The 14,975-nt window shown below is 42.1% G+C and overlaps 1 protein-coding gene across 4 annotated transcripts in view; it reads left to right on the forward strand.

The window, feature by feature from the left end:
• The first annotated feature begins 1,119 nt into the window (after positions 1–1,119).
• ASAP1 (ArfGAP with SH3 domain, ankyrin repeat and PH domain 1) overlaps positions 1,120–14,975 on the forward strand; it is a 108,545-nt gene continuing 94,689 nt past the window's right edge. For 2 of the 4 annotated variants that reach the window (XM_054167379.1, XM_054167382.1), the window contains exons 1-2: positions 1,120–1,193; positions 11,907–12,036. In XM_054167379.1, the coding sequence (XP_054023354.1) occupies positions 1,135–1,193; positions 11,907–12,036 (189 nt within the window). In that variant the 5' untranslated portion in view covers positions 1,120–1,134. Of the gene's footprint in view, positions 1,194–11,257; positions 11,370–11,542; positions 11,633–11,906; positions 12,037–14,975 lie in introns of those variants that run through there. The other 2 variants (XM_054167383.1, XM_054167380.1) reach the window with 2 other exon arrangements.

Here is a 14,975-nt window from a genome sequence, read left to right on the forward strand (position 1 = left end):
ACAAATTGTAGCAGTCTCTGGGGAAATGGGTCAGCAGAAGCAACACAACTTCTCTTAGAAGGTTAAAAAAAAAACTTAGAGAGGAGATGTTCTTTTCCTTATGGAATCAAGTGGTGTGCTCAAATGGAAATGGGCACACTGGCTAAGCAAAGTGTGTGATCTGGAGGGGACCTCCCTCTTGCTGTCCTTCTGCCTTGGCTGCTCTACTCAATCTCATCTTTATTGGTCCTTGTCATGTCTCCTGTTCTGCCAGTTTACCAGGTCCACACCTCTCTATCTCACATGGCTTGTCCCATCCTCCTTGCTTTATCACCTCATCTGAAAAGGCAACAGCTTCTGGGTAATCTTCTATATACCAGCACCTATATTTGGCCCCAAGACCTGGCCAATCTTTTTTCCACAGCATCCCTTTGGACTTACCAACCCACCTCCTCCAGAGGCTCCTCAGTGTCTCTGTCACCTTTCTTTCCCCACAGTGTCACAAGTCTTAAACTGGAAATAGCTTGCAATATAATGGTGGAGAAGTCTGATGTAAAAGTGTGAAATCGCTTCCCTATGTCCTGGTATGACCGTCTCCCCACAGACCCCTCCCCTCTCCTACATTCAGAATTCCTCCTTATCAGGCCACTTCTTGCTCCCAGGCTTTTTATCCTTCAAATCATATCTCCGTCTTCCAAAAGAAGATCAGTCTGGTGCATACACCTGACATGGAAATTTTCAGCTTGAATGGTTAGATTGAAGTTATGTCTGAAAACAGGGTCTTCTCAAGTGTCAGACAACTTGGGCAGCTGATGTTACCAGCTCTGCACTCAGTGCAGCTGAGTGAGTAGTTGCCACATTGAGTTAGTCTGGGAGTTTTCAGAGTCAGCTACATTAAGCTCTTCTGTAGCAATTTTTAACAAGGTGTCATTTTCAGGAGATTTCTAATGGATCTGTTTACCACAATTAAATTTAGAGTATCAAAAGCAGTAATCAAATGAGGTATGATAAATTGCCATCACTGAACAATAACAGTCATTGTTCCAAATGGACCATTTTAATAAGTGATTTTGTCAGTCCTATAGCTTTGGTCAGTTTTACTCAGTCAATCTTTTTTCCTCATCTAGGTAGGTTTCTGGTTGTGACAGATGAGACATGAGATCTTCAGCTTCCAGGCTTTCAAGTTTTTCTTCAAGAGATTCACTATGGAATCGGTAAGAAAGAGGACAGACATAAATAACTGATCTAAAGTGTAAAAAGTGGTTGAGAATCTATGAAAAATAAGCGCAAAAGAAAATGTCTTTATCAATTACAAATCCTGCAAGTTTTTTTCCCTTCTTAATGCCACTCTGGATGTTATTGCAGGGGGTGTTTTTCAAAAAAAGTCCAACCTATTGACACAAACAGGAACACAGGAAGTTCCACCTCAACATGAGGAAGAATTTCTGTACTGTAAAGGTGACAGAGCACTGAAACATGTTGCCCAGAGTAGTTGTGGAGTCTCCTTCTCTAGAGACTTTAAAGACCTGTCTGGATGGGTTCTTGTGTGTCCTGTGCTAGGTGTGCTGCTTTGACAGGGGTGTTGGACTCAAAGATCTCTGGAGGTCCCTTCCAACACTTACCCTTCTTTGATTCTTTGAGCCTTGAGGGATCAAAACACCAATAAATCTGTAAATTCTCACAAAACATTTGACTGCCTGAGGAAGCAGTGGAACAAATACTAACGTTATTGTGTATTTTGCTTTGTATTCATAAATTTCAAATCTGGATAGGGGGACAGGCTACAAAATGGGCACTTTTTGCAACAAGGCTCAACACATCTATACCTGGTAACTGACGTCGTTTTAAATTTAAAAACAACAAGTCTCTGAGATCAGCCTGAAAAAATCTATGGCAAGATTTGTGTGGGGGCTTGAAAGAGGAGGGACTCTCTTCTGGTGATGTAAAGTGCTGAATAGCGCACAGTTGTCTAAATATGCTTTTGTTTACTCAGTCTCTGGATGGCGAGTGCTCTTGTTTTAAAGTTTTTACTGTGTTTCATTGAACCACTGAAAGCTACATTTGGATTGCCTAAGTTGAAATCTCTGCCACAACACCACTAACAGTTAAGGCTGAGGTTTTCTTTTTACCTGGTACACTGGCTGGAACTATCCTGGCCCAGGTTACTGCTCCCTGCATGGCCATCACAGCAGTGTGGGACTTTCATCTGTTCTTCTCCCCTGGGGGAAACAGTTGACCATATTGCAGCGCAGCCCAGCCAAGAGGGGTGAATCACTGCTGCTGATCTGAAAACCCAATAAATCTTCTTTTGGTGCATTTGCTTTGTCACATGACTACACATATTTTTCCTTTTTAAGTCCATGATGCCTTGAATAAGCAAGAGTTCAAAAGTCAAACAATCAGCTTTTGAAAAGTATGAAGCTATTAAGCTGGATGTTGTTGCTTTATTTTGAAACAGCATTTAAATGTTTCTGTCCTACTGGATTTTCCTGGAGGACTAAAATAAAGCACAACCACCAACTAGTTGTGGTAAGACCGCTAAAATTAATGAAACCTGATTTCCTGTGGATTTGTGTCTTGACTGCAGCTCCTGAGGAGGTGCAAAACATCAGTGAAAGTTTTCCCATGATTGAGACACTTAACAGGATCTTTCTTTTATCTCCTAATAAAGAACAAGATTGGGGTTAGCCATTTCTATCCATAGGGACAATAAACATCTCTTTCCTCTGCTCATTTTTATTTTCTCACAAAAGTTCTAAGAACTGGAGAATTTTTACATTTTACATTTACATCAATGCATTAAAAAATCATTACAGACAGGACAGATGAGCAGATGATAACCCTCCTCTGTAGTCAGCTGAAAGGCTAGTTAACAGGAAACAGCAAGTGGTTCATTTCAGTGGTTAAAAGTAGAAGCAAATGAGTAAGCACAGAGAGGGAGCTGCTGTGATGGACTTCTAGACTGAAATTCGTAAATTCTCTGTTTAATTTAGTACCATGTGAATACTGACCCAACAGAGGCTAGATCTAATTTTTGCTTGATGACAAGCCTTTGAGCATTAAATCAGATATATCTCAAACTATTTCAGGTCTTACATATTGATCTCTTTAACAAACAAAAAAAACCAAACAAAAACAAAACAAACCCCAAAAAAACCAAACAACAAAACCAAACGACAAAACCAAGGGAAAAAGATAAACCAAACAAGAAGATGAACAAAACCAAACAAAAACCCCCACCAAAACCCCAATGACATCACTCCTGAACTGAAAATTTTCTATGACAAGTTTCAGTCTACAATCTGGTCAAGTGATCCATCCTTGAAAACAGAGGGTTGTATAAGGGAAATGAAGATGTGCCAGTAAGTGCAGTGATGCCAGTAAGCTCAGCCTTTTTTATGACATCCAACATCTGCAGATTTACTTCTAGCATTTCTCTAATGAGATGCTATTTAAGAAATGAAGTATGCTCAGTCAACACTATAGGCCAGCTTTTGAACTTCAACTCAGTGGGCCCACACACATGCATGTCTGCAAACTGTGTCTTAGAAAAGCTAGTGTAATTGTGTAAAGCTACAAATGACTTCTGTGTATCTGTACCTGAGATGAGGTCTCAGTCCCTCATCTTTCACCAAATATTGCATCAATGCTAGGAAGAAAAAACCCCTCACAAAAGTTAGTCTCCCTCCTTTATATTTTCTTACCATGAACAACTAGTAAAAGAAACCTTATTTACCTGACGATCCTTTTTGTCTATCTGATAAAATGCTGATGAAATTGCTTGGCCTGAGAGCCCTTCTCATCCTTCAGCTATTTTATGGAAACTCTTAGAATGAAATCAATAATAAAAATACTGAGTCCTGATACAGCACTACTCATCTGGAAAAGCCCAGTGTGCTTTCACTTAGAAAAATAAATGCAATTGTCTGCATTCCACAGAGAAATGATGCACATAGAGATCAAATGCCATGTCACAGCTGTGAGCGGCAGCTCAAGGACATGATCCTGGGTCTACAGAGCCTTTATTTCATTCTCAAACTACTTCCCAGGTTGATTTTGGCTTGAGCATCCAGTTTCACTGCAGGCAAGATGCATGCTGCCATCAGCATAGATTTCACAGCTTAGGTAGAACCAGAGATGTGCCTGGATAATGACATAGCCATATAATTTCCAGAGGGGAAGATAAAATATTTAAATGTTTGCAGTGCAGGTTGAAGCTTTATTTAATTCTCTTTTATTTTGGAGAGCCTGCTATGCCAGCTGCCCTGCAACATGTTCATTTCTGCAGCTTTACCTTCTGATTTCAGTCATTGCTATTTCTCATATATATATTAAAAAACAAACAAACAAACAAACAAAAGGTATTCATCCACTATGGTTCCTGCTTTGGAAAGACTTCTTTCACTTGTTTCAATTACAGAGTATCCCTTCATGATATATTTGCTTTGTCTTGTCTTTGTAATCCCACTGGCATGGCTGGCTCTCATGCTAATGTGTCCATTGTGCCCTTCTCAATAAAAATCCAAGGATTTGCTCTGGGTCAGGAATGCAAGGATAATCATGCACAGATTTCTCCCATGCTGGTCTTCAACCTCACTGACACAGTATTGGTGGGTCCTGCTGGGAGAGCTGCTCCTGTGGGGTCAGCAGTCCATGCGTGACTGTTGCCATAAGCAGGCTCTCATTTGCACCATGGGCAAGGGTTAAATTTACCAGGGGCTCCACTGGCAGTTTTCTTATCCATCAGCATTCATAAGTTTTATATCTTTGGACTATTCAAAGCATGATCCCAATAGAAGAATATACTGCTGGGGTTTTACATCCTGTAGATGTTTTAAGTGCTGTAGATGAATTGGGTCTCTCCTGACAAACACAGGCTTCCCTATGGACTGCAGTAAGGTTTCTTAAGTGAGGATCTCTAACAAATCACACCCCCCCCAATAAAAACACCCAATTCAGTACACCTGCACCACCAACAAAAAGAGCATTTGTTCCCAGTCCTCAGCATGCTGCCCCTTGCTGCTGGTGAGCATTTCGCTGTTTTTCTCTTTGGAAGATGCAGAAGTTGCAGGGGACCAGCTCATTGCTTGTTGTTACTGTCAGCCTGGAATGCCATTATGTATTTGTCTGCATGACTCTTGATCTTGTGTGACAAAACCAAAAAACAAAGGCAAAACTGAATCAGCAGATTAGTCAGCTTAATCTTGTGTAACTCAATGCTGAGCTTCATTTTCAATGCTGAGCTTCATTTTCAGTGCTGTTGTTTTCAGCTGTCCTTTGAGATGGCTATTTGAGCTTACCTACCATTCAGTCATGCTCCATCACAGGACATTCAAATAAATAAGATGCAAAATATATCATTCAGTGGTACGTTTTGATTTAATCATTTTCATTTGGCATATATAGTGTTAAAAATGCAAGGCTTTAATGGTACCAAAATGTCATTTCTAATGCGAACACAATGGGTTCTCTTTTGCTGTCATATTAATATTGAAAGAATGCAAAAAGGACCTTTTGTTTAAACCACTATTTGTAGTGCTAAAAGGCTTTTAAGCTAATACTGTCATTTCTGAGACAGTTGCTCGTGTTTTCTTATCTAATGTTAAATATCAAATGAAGAAAAATACTTGGAGATGCCAATATTAAAATGGAAATCAGCTGATTCTTGTATTCAAAACAGTCACAGTGACTAGAGTAATTGTTCAAGCAGCTTGTGTAGTCCATAAGTTATGTTGGTAAACCCTATTGCTTAAAAATACAGAACTGTAATTAGCATGTTTTCTAGATCTGCATTTTGGTATTCTCTGTGTATAGCAATATGATTTAGATAAGAACATTTTTCTGTAACTGCAAAGTTACCTGAATATTCTGTCCCTATAACACAATCACTTCAAAGATTTGTTTGCAAATGTCAAATCCAACAGCCACCTTCTGCAAGCAAAAACACTTTGTAGTTTATCATATAAGTTCCCTTCAAGCAAATTAGCACTAGTCACAATGTGTGATGTAGGCTTCAATGTTTAAAATAGACTTTGCCTTTTCCTATGAGTACATCATGTGCTTATGTGGTATTAGAAGTGTAAACATGCTGCAGGTTAAAATATGTAGTTGTTACATTTCATACAAGGCTTAGTCAGCCAATGGGGCTGTCCTCTGAAGAGGGCACTGATCCTGGAGGTGAAAATCCTCCTGAATAAACATTTCCTGCTGAAGTGCAAAGTGCCCTCACATAAATGGGGTGTTTTTGTTTTTCAAAACAAAAACTATGGGAGTTTCATCAACAAAAAAAGTTTACCAAGTTTTAGCACATTAAATACTCCAAAACCAAAATCAAAACACCCTGATGAGATTCTTGCTGATTTGTAGCTCCTCATATCCTTGAAGATCAACATTCGACTCAAGTGAGGAGAGTTGATCTTCAGTATTTATGGCCATAGATTTAAACAATCATTTTGCATTCATTTTATGAGCAGTTACCTGAAAATGGAAGTGTAAAACTGTAGCAACTGCAGTCTATCACATGCATGCTTTCTCCAGGAATCTCAAACCAACTTTATCAGGGATGAAATGCAATGGCTGCTTTATCCCATACAGTGACCCCACACAGTTGAGTTGGGATAGGAAGGAGGATGGGAAGTAATGCTGACTGCTGTGTTTAGCTGAAATGGATGACTGTAACCCCAAACCACAAATATATTCAGAATAGCAGTATAGTAGAGCAGCATAGCCTCAGGATGTTTTCCTGATGAGTTGTAGCACGCCACTAGTTCTCACTATTTGCTGCTGAGCGGGTGATATTCCCCATGTTTGTGAAGATGCTAAGGAGCATAAAAAGAACAACTATATAGTCTACTAACAATAGTATGTGTGTTTCAATGATTTAATGTTTTAATTAAACACTAACTCCTGATCTACATGACTTTTTTTGAGCAGTAATAGCCAAGATGAGAACCTTAAAATAAAGAATTAAGCGTAGGTGTAAAGTCTTATTTGCAAAGTGGTGTAATCTCATTCAAACAAATTTGTCATGTGAGATCATGGCATGACTATGTCTGTACTAATCAAAAGGAGTCATCTGCACAGGAGCCATGTGCACAGTGAATTCTTTCTTCAGCTAACAACTCACTTCACTGCCACAATGACAGGTTGCAAATGGCCCTGGAGGCAGCTTTCTGAGCACGCTTGACAGCATATTTGGTGCGCAGCCAGGGACCTGGCCCAAGCTGCTTTCCAAAAAACAAGTAGTCACTACACCTGAGTTTGTATTTGTGAACTTGCTATCTATGGCAGCAGGCAACCAAGGCCTCAGGGGCTGTCCTCGGGCTGTTTTCTGTGGGCAGCCTCATCATATCCTGCAGGAGGTCTGCTAATGGCTTCAGTGCAGCTGAGACACTGATACCCTGAAAAGCCAACTTTGCATGGCTAAAGCTAGACTGCCAAAACTACAGCCCTGCTTTTGGTCAGCAGGGTCATGGCCTCCTCTATCTGTTTCCTTATCTATCGTGGAACGATAACCTTGCTGTTCTCTACCTCACTGCTGCATGGCTTAAAAAATTGTATTGATGACATTAAGAGCCATGCAAGCGCAACATAGTTCTTCACCTCTGGCACATATCTATGTTTGAAAGTTCACAGTGATGACAACAGTCATCATCACCTGATGACTAGCTGACTCTTGTGAATGAACTCAGGATCTCGATCTAAATATGACCAGAGTACCATAAAATTAAAAATACCATAGTTAATATTCAGCTTATTGCAAAACACCTGTTAGCAGTTTGTACTGTCATTGCCATGTTCCTTAGCCTCTCCCTAAGCACAGTGACTACCACCAATATTGCAGAAATATTATGAGTTTGCCGTGATTAACTCTCCTGTTGGCAATCACAGTAAAAAAGCCTGGGCAATCAAATGGATCTGTAGATTGAATCACTGGGTGGAATAGCAATACAGTGTAACTCCCATGACTGCAATGTAGGCTCAGCTAGGCGTGTGCTTTCCAGGGCTGCTTGTAGCTTGCTTGTCCCAGGATGGACACAGAGATACATTTCACATCAGAATACTAAAAGGAGTGAGATAAGCTTAACTTCTGTTGGCAAGTCTTACATGAGAAAAATGCTGTGGCACAGCCTCCCCCAGAATCTAGCACAGACTAAGATAGCGTTAGAGCAGACGCCATGAAATATAACTTTCACACTCTGCTGATTATTCTTTGACATTTGTGAAGCAAAACAGTGCTTTCAGTTAGTGACAATTTATAGAGAGGGGCATATTATAAATTTAGAAGTGAATATCAGATACTGATTGCAATTCAAAACAGAAAACATGGTTAAATCTGAAATCCACTAACAGCTATCTGAAGCAGTTACATAATTTGACTAGTTTACATGTCAGTCAATTTTTACAGACAAGTTGTATAATCTGTTTTTTATTAATGCTACATCAATTAACTAATCTTGCTGCCCGTGAGTTTGTGAAGATAATCCAAGCCTAAAGAGGTCATGCCCATAGGCCATAGGGCTATTTTCTCTACTAGCATTTGTATAGGGGAAGAGGAAATGCTGCTTTAGAGCAGCAAACCTGAGTACCATATTCTCTTTAATAAAGCAAATAATTTAAGAATTGCATAAACCAACAAAAAAAACCCAAAAAAACAGACTAATAGGCAGCTATGATCTGTAGCTATTGATCTTCCTTTTTCATCTTTAGGCCTTATGCCGGTTTTTTATTTCTCAATTTTCTTCTGTATTCATTTCAAATTTTTCCTGATGACAAAACACAAGTTCACCTACTGTGATTCTCCACTATGCCTTCATTTCTGTCACTCTACACTGCTCCAGTTTCCCTGGCTTGACTCCTCCATTTCTGTTGAATGTACTCTTCAATTTTGCAGTTCAAATTTTCTCCAAATAGTATTAAAGATACTCTGCCTGTATCAATATGCCCAGCTTTTGTCCACACTCTTCTGGGTAGGCTTTGTTTAGGATAGTAGATGAGGCTATTTTACAATCCAAAGACTGGCCCTCAAGTTCAATAACCTCAGTCTGACGAGAAATAATTCAGCAGTGAGAGCACTCAATTAATTAAACCAGTTTTCCCATAAGTGTGATGGATTTATCCTCACTTGAAATTTGTTAGAGAGGAATCAGGACTCCTCCTAACGTGAGCACTGTAGCTGAGTCACTGACCACAGGTCTGGCTCAGGAATGGCTGTGTGACAGCCCATGATTGACACTCTGCAGGAAATTACTGGGAATGGCCAGAGACCCTGTTTGGCCTTAAGGCAGTATCCCAGCCCCTCACCCGTGCAGTTTTCATACAGGTTAGGCACAGTGACACAGCTCTTTCTGGCACTATGAACAATTCTTCCCTGGTCTCAATCCTCAGACAGCACTTCACTCTCTTTTCCATACTGTTTTGGATACCACCAGCCATTTTTATCTCTCTTCCTCCTCCACTGCTGTTAACGAACACGATCCTCATTTGATTGTCTTCCCACCCCTCCAGTTGCTTCTTCAGTGCTTCAACTTTTTTGTCCAAATCCACTTTTCACTGCAACTCCCACACAGTTCTTTTCTTGGCTTCCTCCTCCTCCTCTTGCCTACTCTACCTTTCTGAGTCTCATGACGTTTAACAATCATCTGTAAGAGCTCAAAGCCTTTGTGCCAGAAAGCTGGATCACGTGAAGCAGCAGCAGCAGCAGCAGCAATCACATGGCTATATAGAGGGCTTCTGCTGAGGCAATGAAATCAAAGAAACACGTTCAGGCAGGACCATTTCTCAGGAGTATTGGTCATGTTTTTGCTGGCACAACAGCATACAAATATTTTTTTATGGGTATATACAAATTGGGTGTCTCCTGTTTATGCTTACTCAGGCATTGCAGCCTTTTGTTGATATTTTCAACTATTTTTGACTTGTATAGGCATTTTATTAGAATTACCTACAAACCCATACAAAAGCCTAAGCACACTGTAATACAGAAACAGGTCCTTACACACAGAACATTAAATCCTTTGAAGTGGATATATCCATATAACATTTCTCATATTTGAGAATTTTTACCAGTCTGGAACATCCCAGCTTCTGTGGAGAGAATCCCAAAGAGAAGGAAAACACGTAAGACTAAATAAACCAGACTGAAACAGCAGATGACCATAATTACTTGAGCCTCTTGAGACCTAGCCTTCTTTAGAAATGGACATATGGGCCCCAAAATCTATGCTTAAAAAAAAAAGAGAAAACCCACCCAATTAGTGCTGTGTGTCAGTTTCCCGAGCTACATGATGCAATAATGGATAAAGGCCACTTTAACTTATTCAGAACCACTACTTGTGAGAGAAAACTGGCGTGGTAAAAAATCACACAGGGTGGGTATCAGGGATGCGATGAAGGTTTCAGGCCAGTGCTGGAGCTGCTGCTGTCCTCTCTGCAGGCTCATCGCTGAGCTATGCCATCCAGCCGGGTCAATAGTCATCTATCATGCTCCCACTCTGTTTGAGAAGGCTGAGAATTAGTAATACTGATCAGTAACAGCAACTTCAAGGGCGTCACTAAGATATAGCAGCATTTCTTTAAAATTACCAAAGCATATAGAGGGTAAAACCCTTCAGTCAGGTTGCTTAAAGCAGGCACTTTATCAGCAGTGGCTTAAGAAATCCTCACGCTTTACATCACAGAAAGCCGGCGGCACAAGGGCTTGAAGCAAGGGAGCTTAGACCGGCTGTGATAGATTGTAAGGAAGAAAAAAACCCACAAACCTGCAGCAGCCCGGTACCTTGGCCTTGGGGCTTACCCACGGCTGGAGTGGGGTGCTGCGGTGCCCGGGGCTGATCCGCTGCCATAGGGCAGACAGAGCCCCGCTGCTACGCGGCTGCTGGCACGACGAACCCCGTTTCCTGTCTGGGGACAGAGCCGAAGCCCGGTACCCCCCGACCTTGTGTCTGCCTCCACCAAAAAGCTTTTTCGCGATGAAAAAACGGAGAAAAGCACACACGGAGGCGCACCCTCCGATCCTTTCTTCCTCCCTTCCTCTTTCCCACCTACCTACCTACCCCCTCACCCACCCACTGCGCCGCCCCAGCACCCTAGCCCCCGCGCGAGGCGCCCCCCGTGGGGCAGACGGGGGCTGCGGGCGCGCGAGGCCGGGGAGGCGGCGGTGCCGCCGGGGGAAGGCGGGGGAGGGAGAGGCGGCGCGTGCGCAGAGCACTTCCTCCTTGGCCCCACGTAACGGCTGCGGGCGGGCGCTGGGCAGCGCGTGTCAGTCACCGGGTGACTGTCAGCGGCGGTGGGAGCCCCCGGGAGCCCCCGCCTGCCCCGGCCAGTCGTCGCCTCCCCCGGCCTTTTCCCTCCTTCCCTCTGGCCGGGGGGCGCAGCGGGAGCCCGCACAAGTTAGTGCTCAACTTGGCGGCGGGCGGGAGCGTCGCTGAAAGCGAGGGGCGTGAGGGGCGGGTGGGTGTCGGCGGCGGGTGGGGAAAGGGGCTGAACCCGGCAGGGTTGGGGCTGGCGGGTGCCGCTCCCCTCCTTCCTGCCCTCCCTCCCTCCCCTCAGCGCCGGCGGCAGGGCCAGGCTCCTCAAAGGCGGCCCGGTCCTTGCAGCCGTCGGGGGCCGCAGTCGGCCGAGGGAGCGCTCCCCGGCGGCGCGGCCGAGCCGGGTGAGGCGAGGGGTGCCGTCTTGGGGCCTCTCCCCCCTTCACCTCCTGTCCAGGAGGAGGAGGAGGGGGCGGCCGGGGGAGAGGCTGAATGTGGAGGGCGAAGGCTCAGCCTCTGTTTGCGGCTCCGCTGCTTTGATGCTGCGGGTCTCTACTGGCTGTTAACATCTTCCCTCTGGTTTGTTTGTTTTTTCCCTTCCACCTTTCCCCCCAAACTTGTCGTCTTTTTCCCTGGATCTCTGTGCTCGGCTTCTTCGGGGCTTTACCGGTGGTGTAGGATCATGCCGGACCAGATCACCGTGTCGGAGTTCATCGCGGAGACCACAGAGGATTACAACTCCCCGACCACCTCCAGCTTCACCACCCGGCTGCAGAATTGCAGAAATACGGTTACACTGCTGGAAGAGGTAAAACATTTCATCCGCTCCCCTCCTGTTTCCCGTTTTTGGTTGTTTGGTTGGTTTTTTTTGTTTATTTGGGGTTTTTGTTTGTTTGTTTCTTTGAGCATCAGGGATGGGGCAGTACCGCCACCCCTAAATCCATGGCAGCTAGGGGCTTTGGTATGCACGTAATCTGTTTTTTTAATTGTGGGACTTTGCTCTTGTGTTAGCCAGTTACAGCAAGCTTTCCAGCCCATGCGTCTTAAAGATTACTGTGTAAAGCAGTTGTCTGAACTTAAATATTACTGTTGTAGTTCTTGGTGTTCTTGGTGTTGGCAGTTTTTGCAGTAGAAAAATGTGTGGATCTTGGGCTTTTTAGAGGAAAGATGAAGGCTGAGTTTTGCTTGGGAGCATTAGCAGAGGTTTTCCCCAGCCGCTCCTTAGATCAGTGCAGAACTCTGACCACAGAAAACCTGTCAAAGGAGATCTCGTTTAAGAAATAAGTAAGGATGGAAAGGTGAATGTGGAGTGAGGAAAATAGTCTGAAAACTAAGGTGGTCGAAGGAGAGGAGGAAAAATGATGCAGCAGAAGTAATTATACAGTGTCAGCATCTCAGCCTTGAAGCCTCAGTGGTGGTGTTTTTTTAAAGTGCTTATTATACACATCATCTAAGTGATTGTCTTGCTTTTCTGTGAGGAAATAGAAATGTGAAAATGGATAGAATTCCAGAGATGGGATATCAGTTCACTGCTTCCTAGTGGAGGTTTCGGTGTGATTTCCTAAAGGCTAGGGTAGCAGCTATGAGGAAATGTCTTCCAAATGACTTTAAAACAAGGCTGTGTGTAGCTCATCTGTTCCTCTGTGCTTGGTTGAAAGTGCTAGTATAATGATGCTGGAAGAAGACATTTTTTTGCTGTTGTTTCATAGACTGCAGTTAATTGTTTTTGATTATGCACTTAGTTCATCAAGTATTTGTCAATTCTTTGCAAGCCAGCATGTAGCTAGGAGATGGTTTTAATAGATTCCTTTTAGTTTTGCTGAATATGTTGGCAGAAGCAAAGCATTTGGTATACAAGGAAAGAATGTTAATCATGGTGTTGTCCTGATAGTCTTGGGTATGGAAAATATACTTGTAGAGCATTAAAATTAGTTAATATTGTCTTTGTAGAGAAATTGTCTATGTTCAGGATTTTAACAGCACTATTACTTGCAATGGCTGGATGATAGAGTGACTGTAAAATTGCATTTGGAAGTATATCTTTCCATTTTTTGTAACCTAGATTAACTTCTGTGACTTTTCCCTAACTATAACTTGCTTTTATTTCTTGTGTAACTAAGCTATGTTTGCGTATAGATTTGTCAGAAATTTACCTGTTCTGGTCTGTGTTTGACAGTATTGCTGCCCCCTGGGCTTAACTATGTGGAATAGGTACAAACATTGGTATGCTTATTAGTACAGTTGACAGCATCTTTAGAGTTAAGAATAAAATATTCTGCCATCACTTGTGACTTCTAGGGTAAGAATATGCTTTCATTAATTAGGAGATTCATCAGTCCAGTCTGAGTGTGGTAATGCCTGTCGAAAGAAAACCAAAATATAGCAGATAAATTCACAGTGTATTGCAACATTTGTGTGTATTTTCAAAGTTTTTGTGTCTGATTTGACAGCAGTAATTCAGAGGAATGGAGAACAGTGGGCACTTACAGTGCTTGTTTAGGTATTCCTTGAATTTCCTTTGTTTGTATAACTATTTTATATGCCCTATTTAAACTGTTTATGGTTTATGTTGATTCTAGACTTGTTTTGTTTTTTGTTTGTATGTTGTGGTTTTTTTTCTATCGGAAATAGTAAAAAAAGCTTTATTTGATAGGTAACATATACTTTACATACTGCAAAAACTCTGCAACTCTCCCAATTTTGTTTTTATTTGTTTGGATGAAGTAGTGCTGATGGTCAGAATCTAGTCAGTGAAACTCTGTGTTAGAGTCTTTATCATAGCTACAGCTTGTGTATGCAGTTCTACTGCTGCTACTTTAGGTTGATTTCTTTACATCTCCTTACCTAAGGCTGTGATTCATGCAAAGCAAGAGATCGTGATAGAATGTTTGAAGTGTCTGTTATGTAGCTCTTACTACCTCTGCTATTGTCCATGTCTTGTGAATGACTGAAGAGCTCTTCAAGCAGCTTCTGAGCTTCAGTTTTGAGTCCACTTTATTAAGGCAAAGGGAATGATCCCATCCTTACAGCTGTTTGATTTTTAACTTAAAATTGAATGTGGGTTGGAGCCCCCACTGGGTTTTTGCAGGCAGCATGAAGCACTGTGCTGTTACAGTGCTGCAGCCTGAAGTACCTAGGTGGTTATTTTAAAGCTGACTTAATTCACCACAACCTGCAGATACCTTGGTGGCCATGAGCTGATTTGTGAATAAACTATGTATTTCCTTTATTTTAAATAAGATTGTGAATGACACATGTTTGCTGAACAGAAATGATAAGAAAATTAAACAGGTTTAGCAAAAGTTAGTTCAGTTTTGTAGTCTCTTGGTCTGCTGTAATACCTATAATAGCTCAGATAAGTGGTTAACTGAGAACCACCTCTTCATAAAGAATGTGATGAGAAATAGACTGTCGTGTGTGTGTGTGTCTCTGTATCTAGTGTTGTGAAGGTTGTTACAGAATTGTGAATTTGCCATTCCTCCATTGTGATTAACAATATCCTTATACTAAGTGCCTGCCCTCCCCAAGAAAACACCCCACAAAAACTTTATTTAAATCTGTTATAATATTGTCAAAGGAGAAAATAGTAAGTATATGTGGCTATGTAGTAGTTTACTGACTAATAAGGATTCATGCTACATTATTTAAACTACTGAAACTTTTGACAGTTTTCAAGTGGTTTGTTTTCCTTTTGAGACAAAACTTCTATATTTTTGTTTTGCTCATCCAATCATACCAGACCAAAAA

This window comes from Dryobates pubescens, chromosome 14 (assembly GCF_014839835.1).
Source record: "Dryobates pubescens isolate bDryPub1 chromosome 14, bDryPub1.pri, whole genome shotgun sequence".
In the NCBI taxonomy this organism is placed as follows: domain Eukaryota; kingdom Metazoa; phylum Chordata; class Aves; order Piciformes; family Picidae; genus Dryobates; species Dryobates pubescens.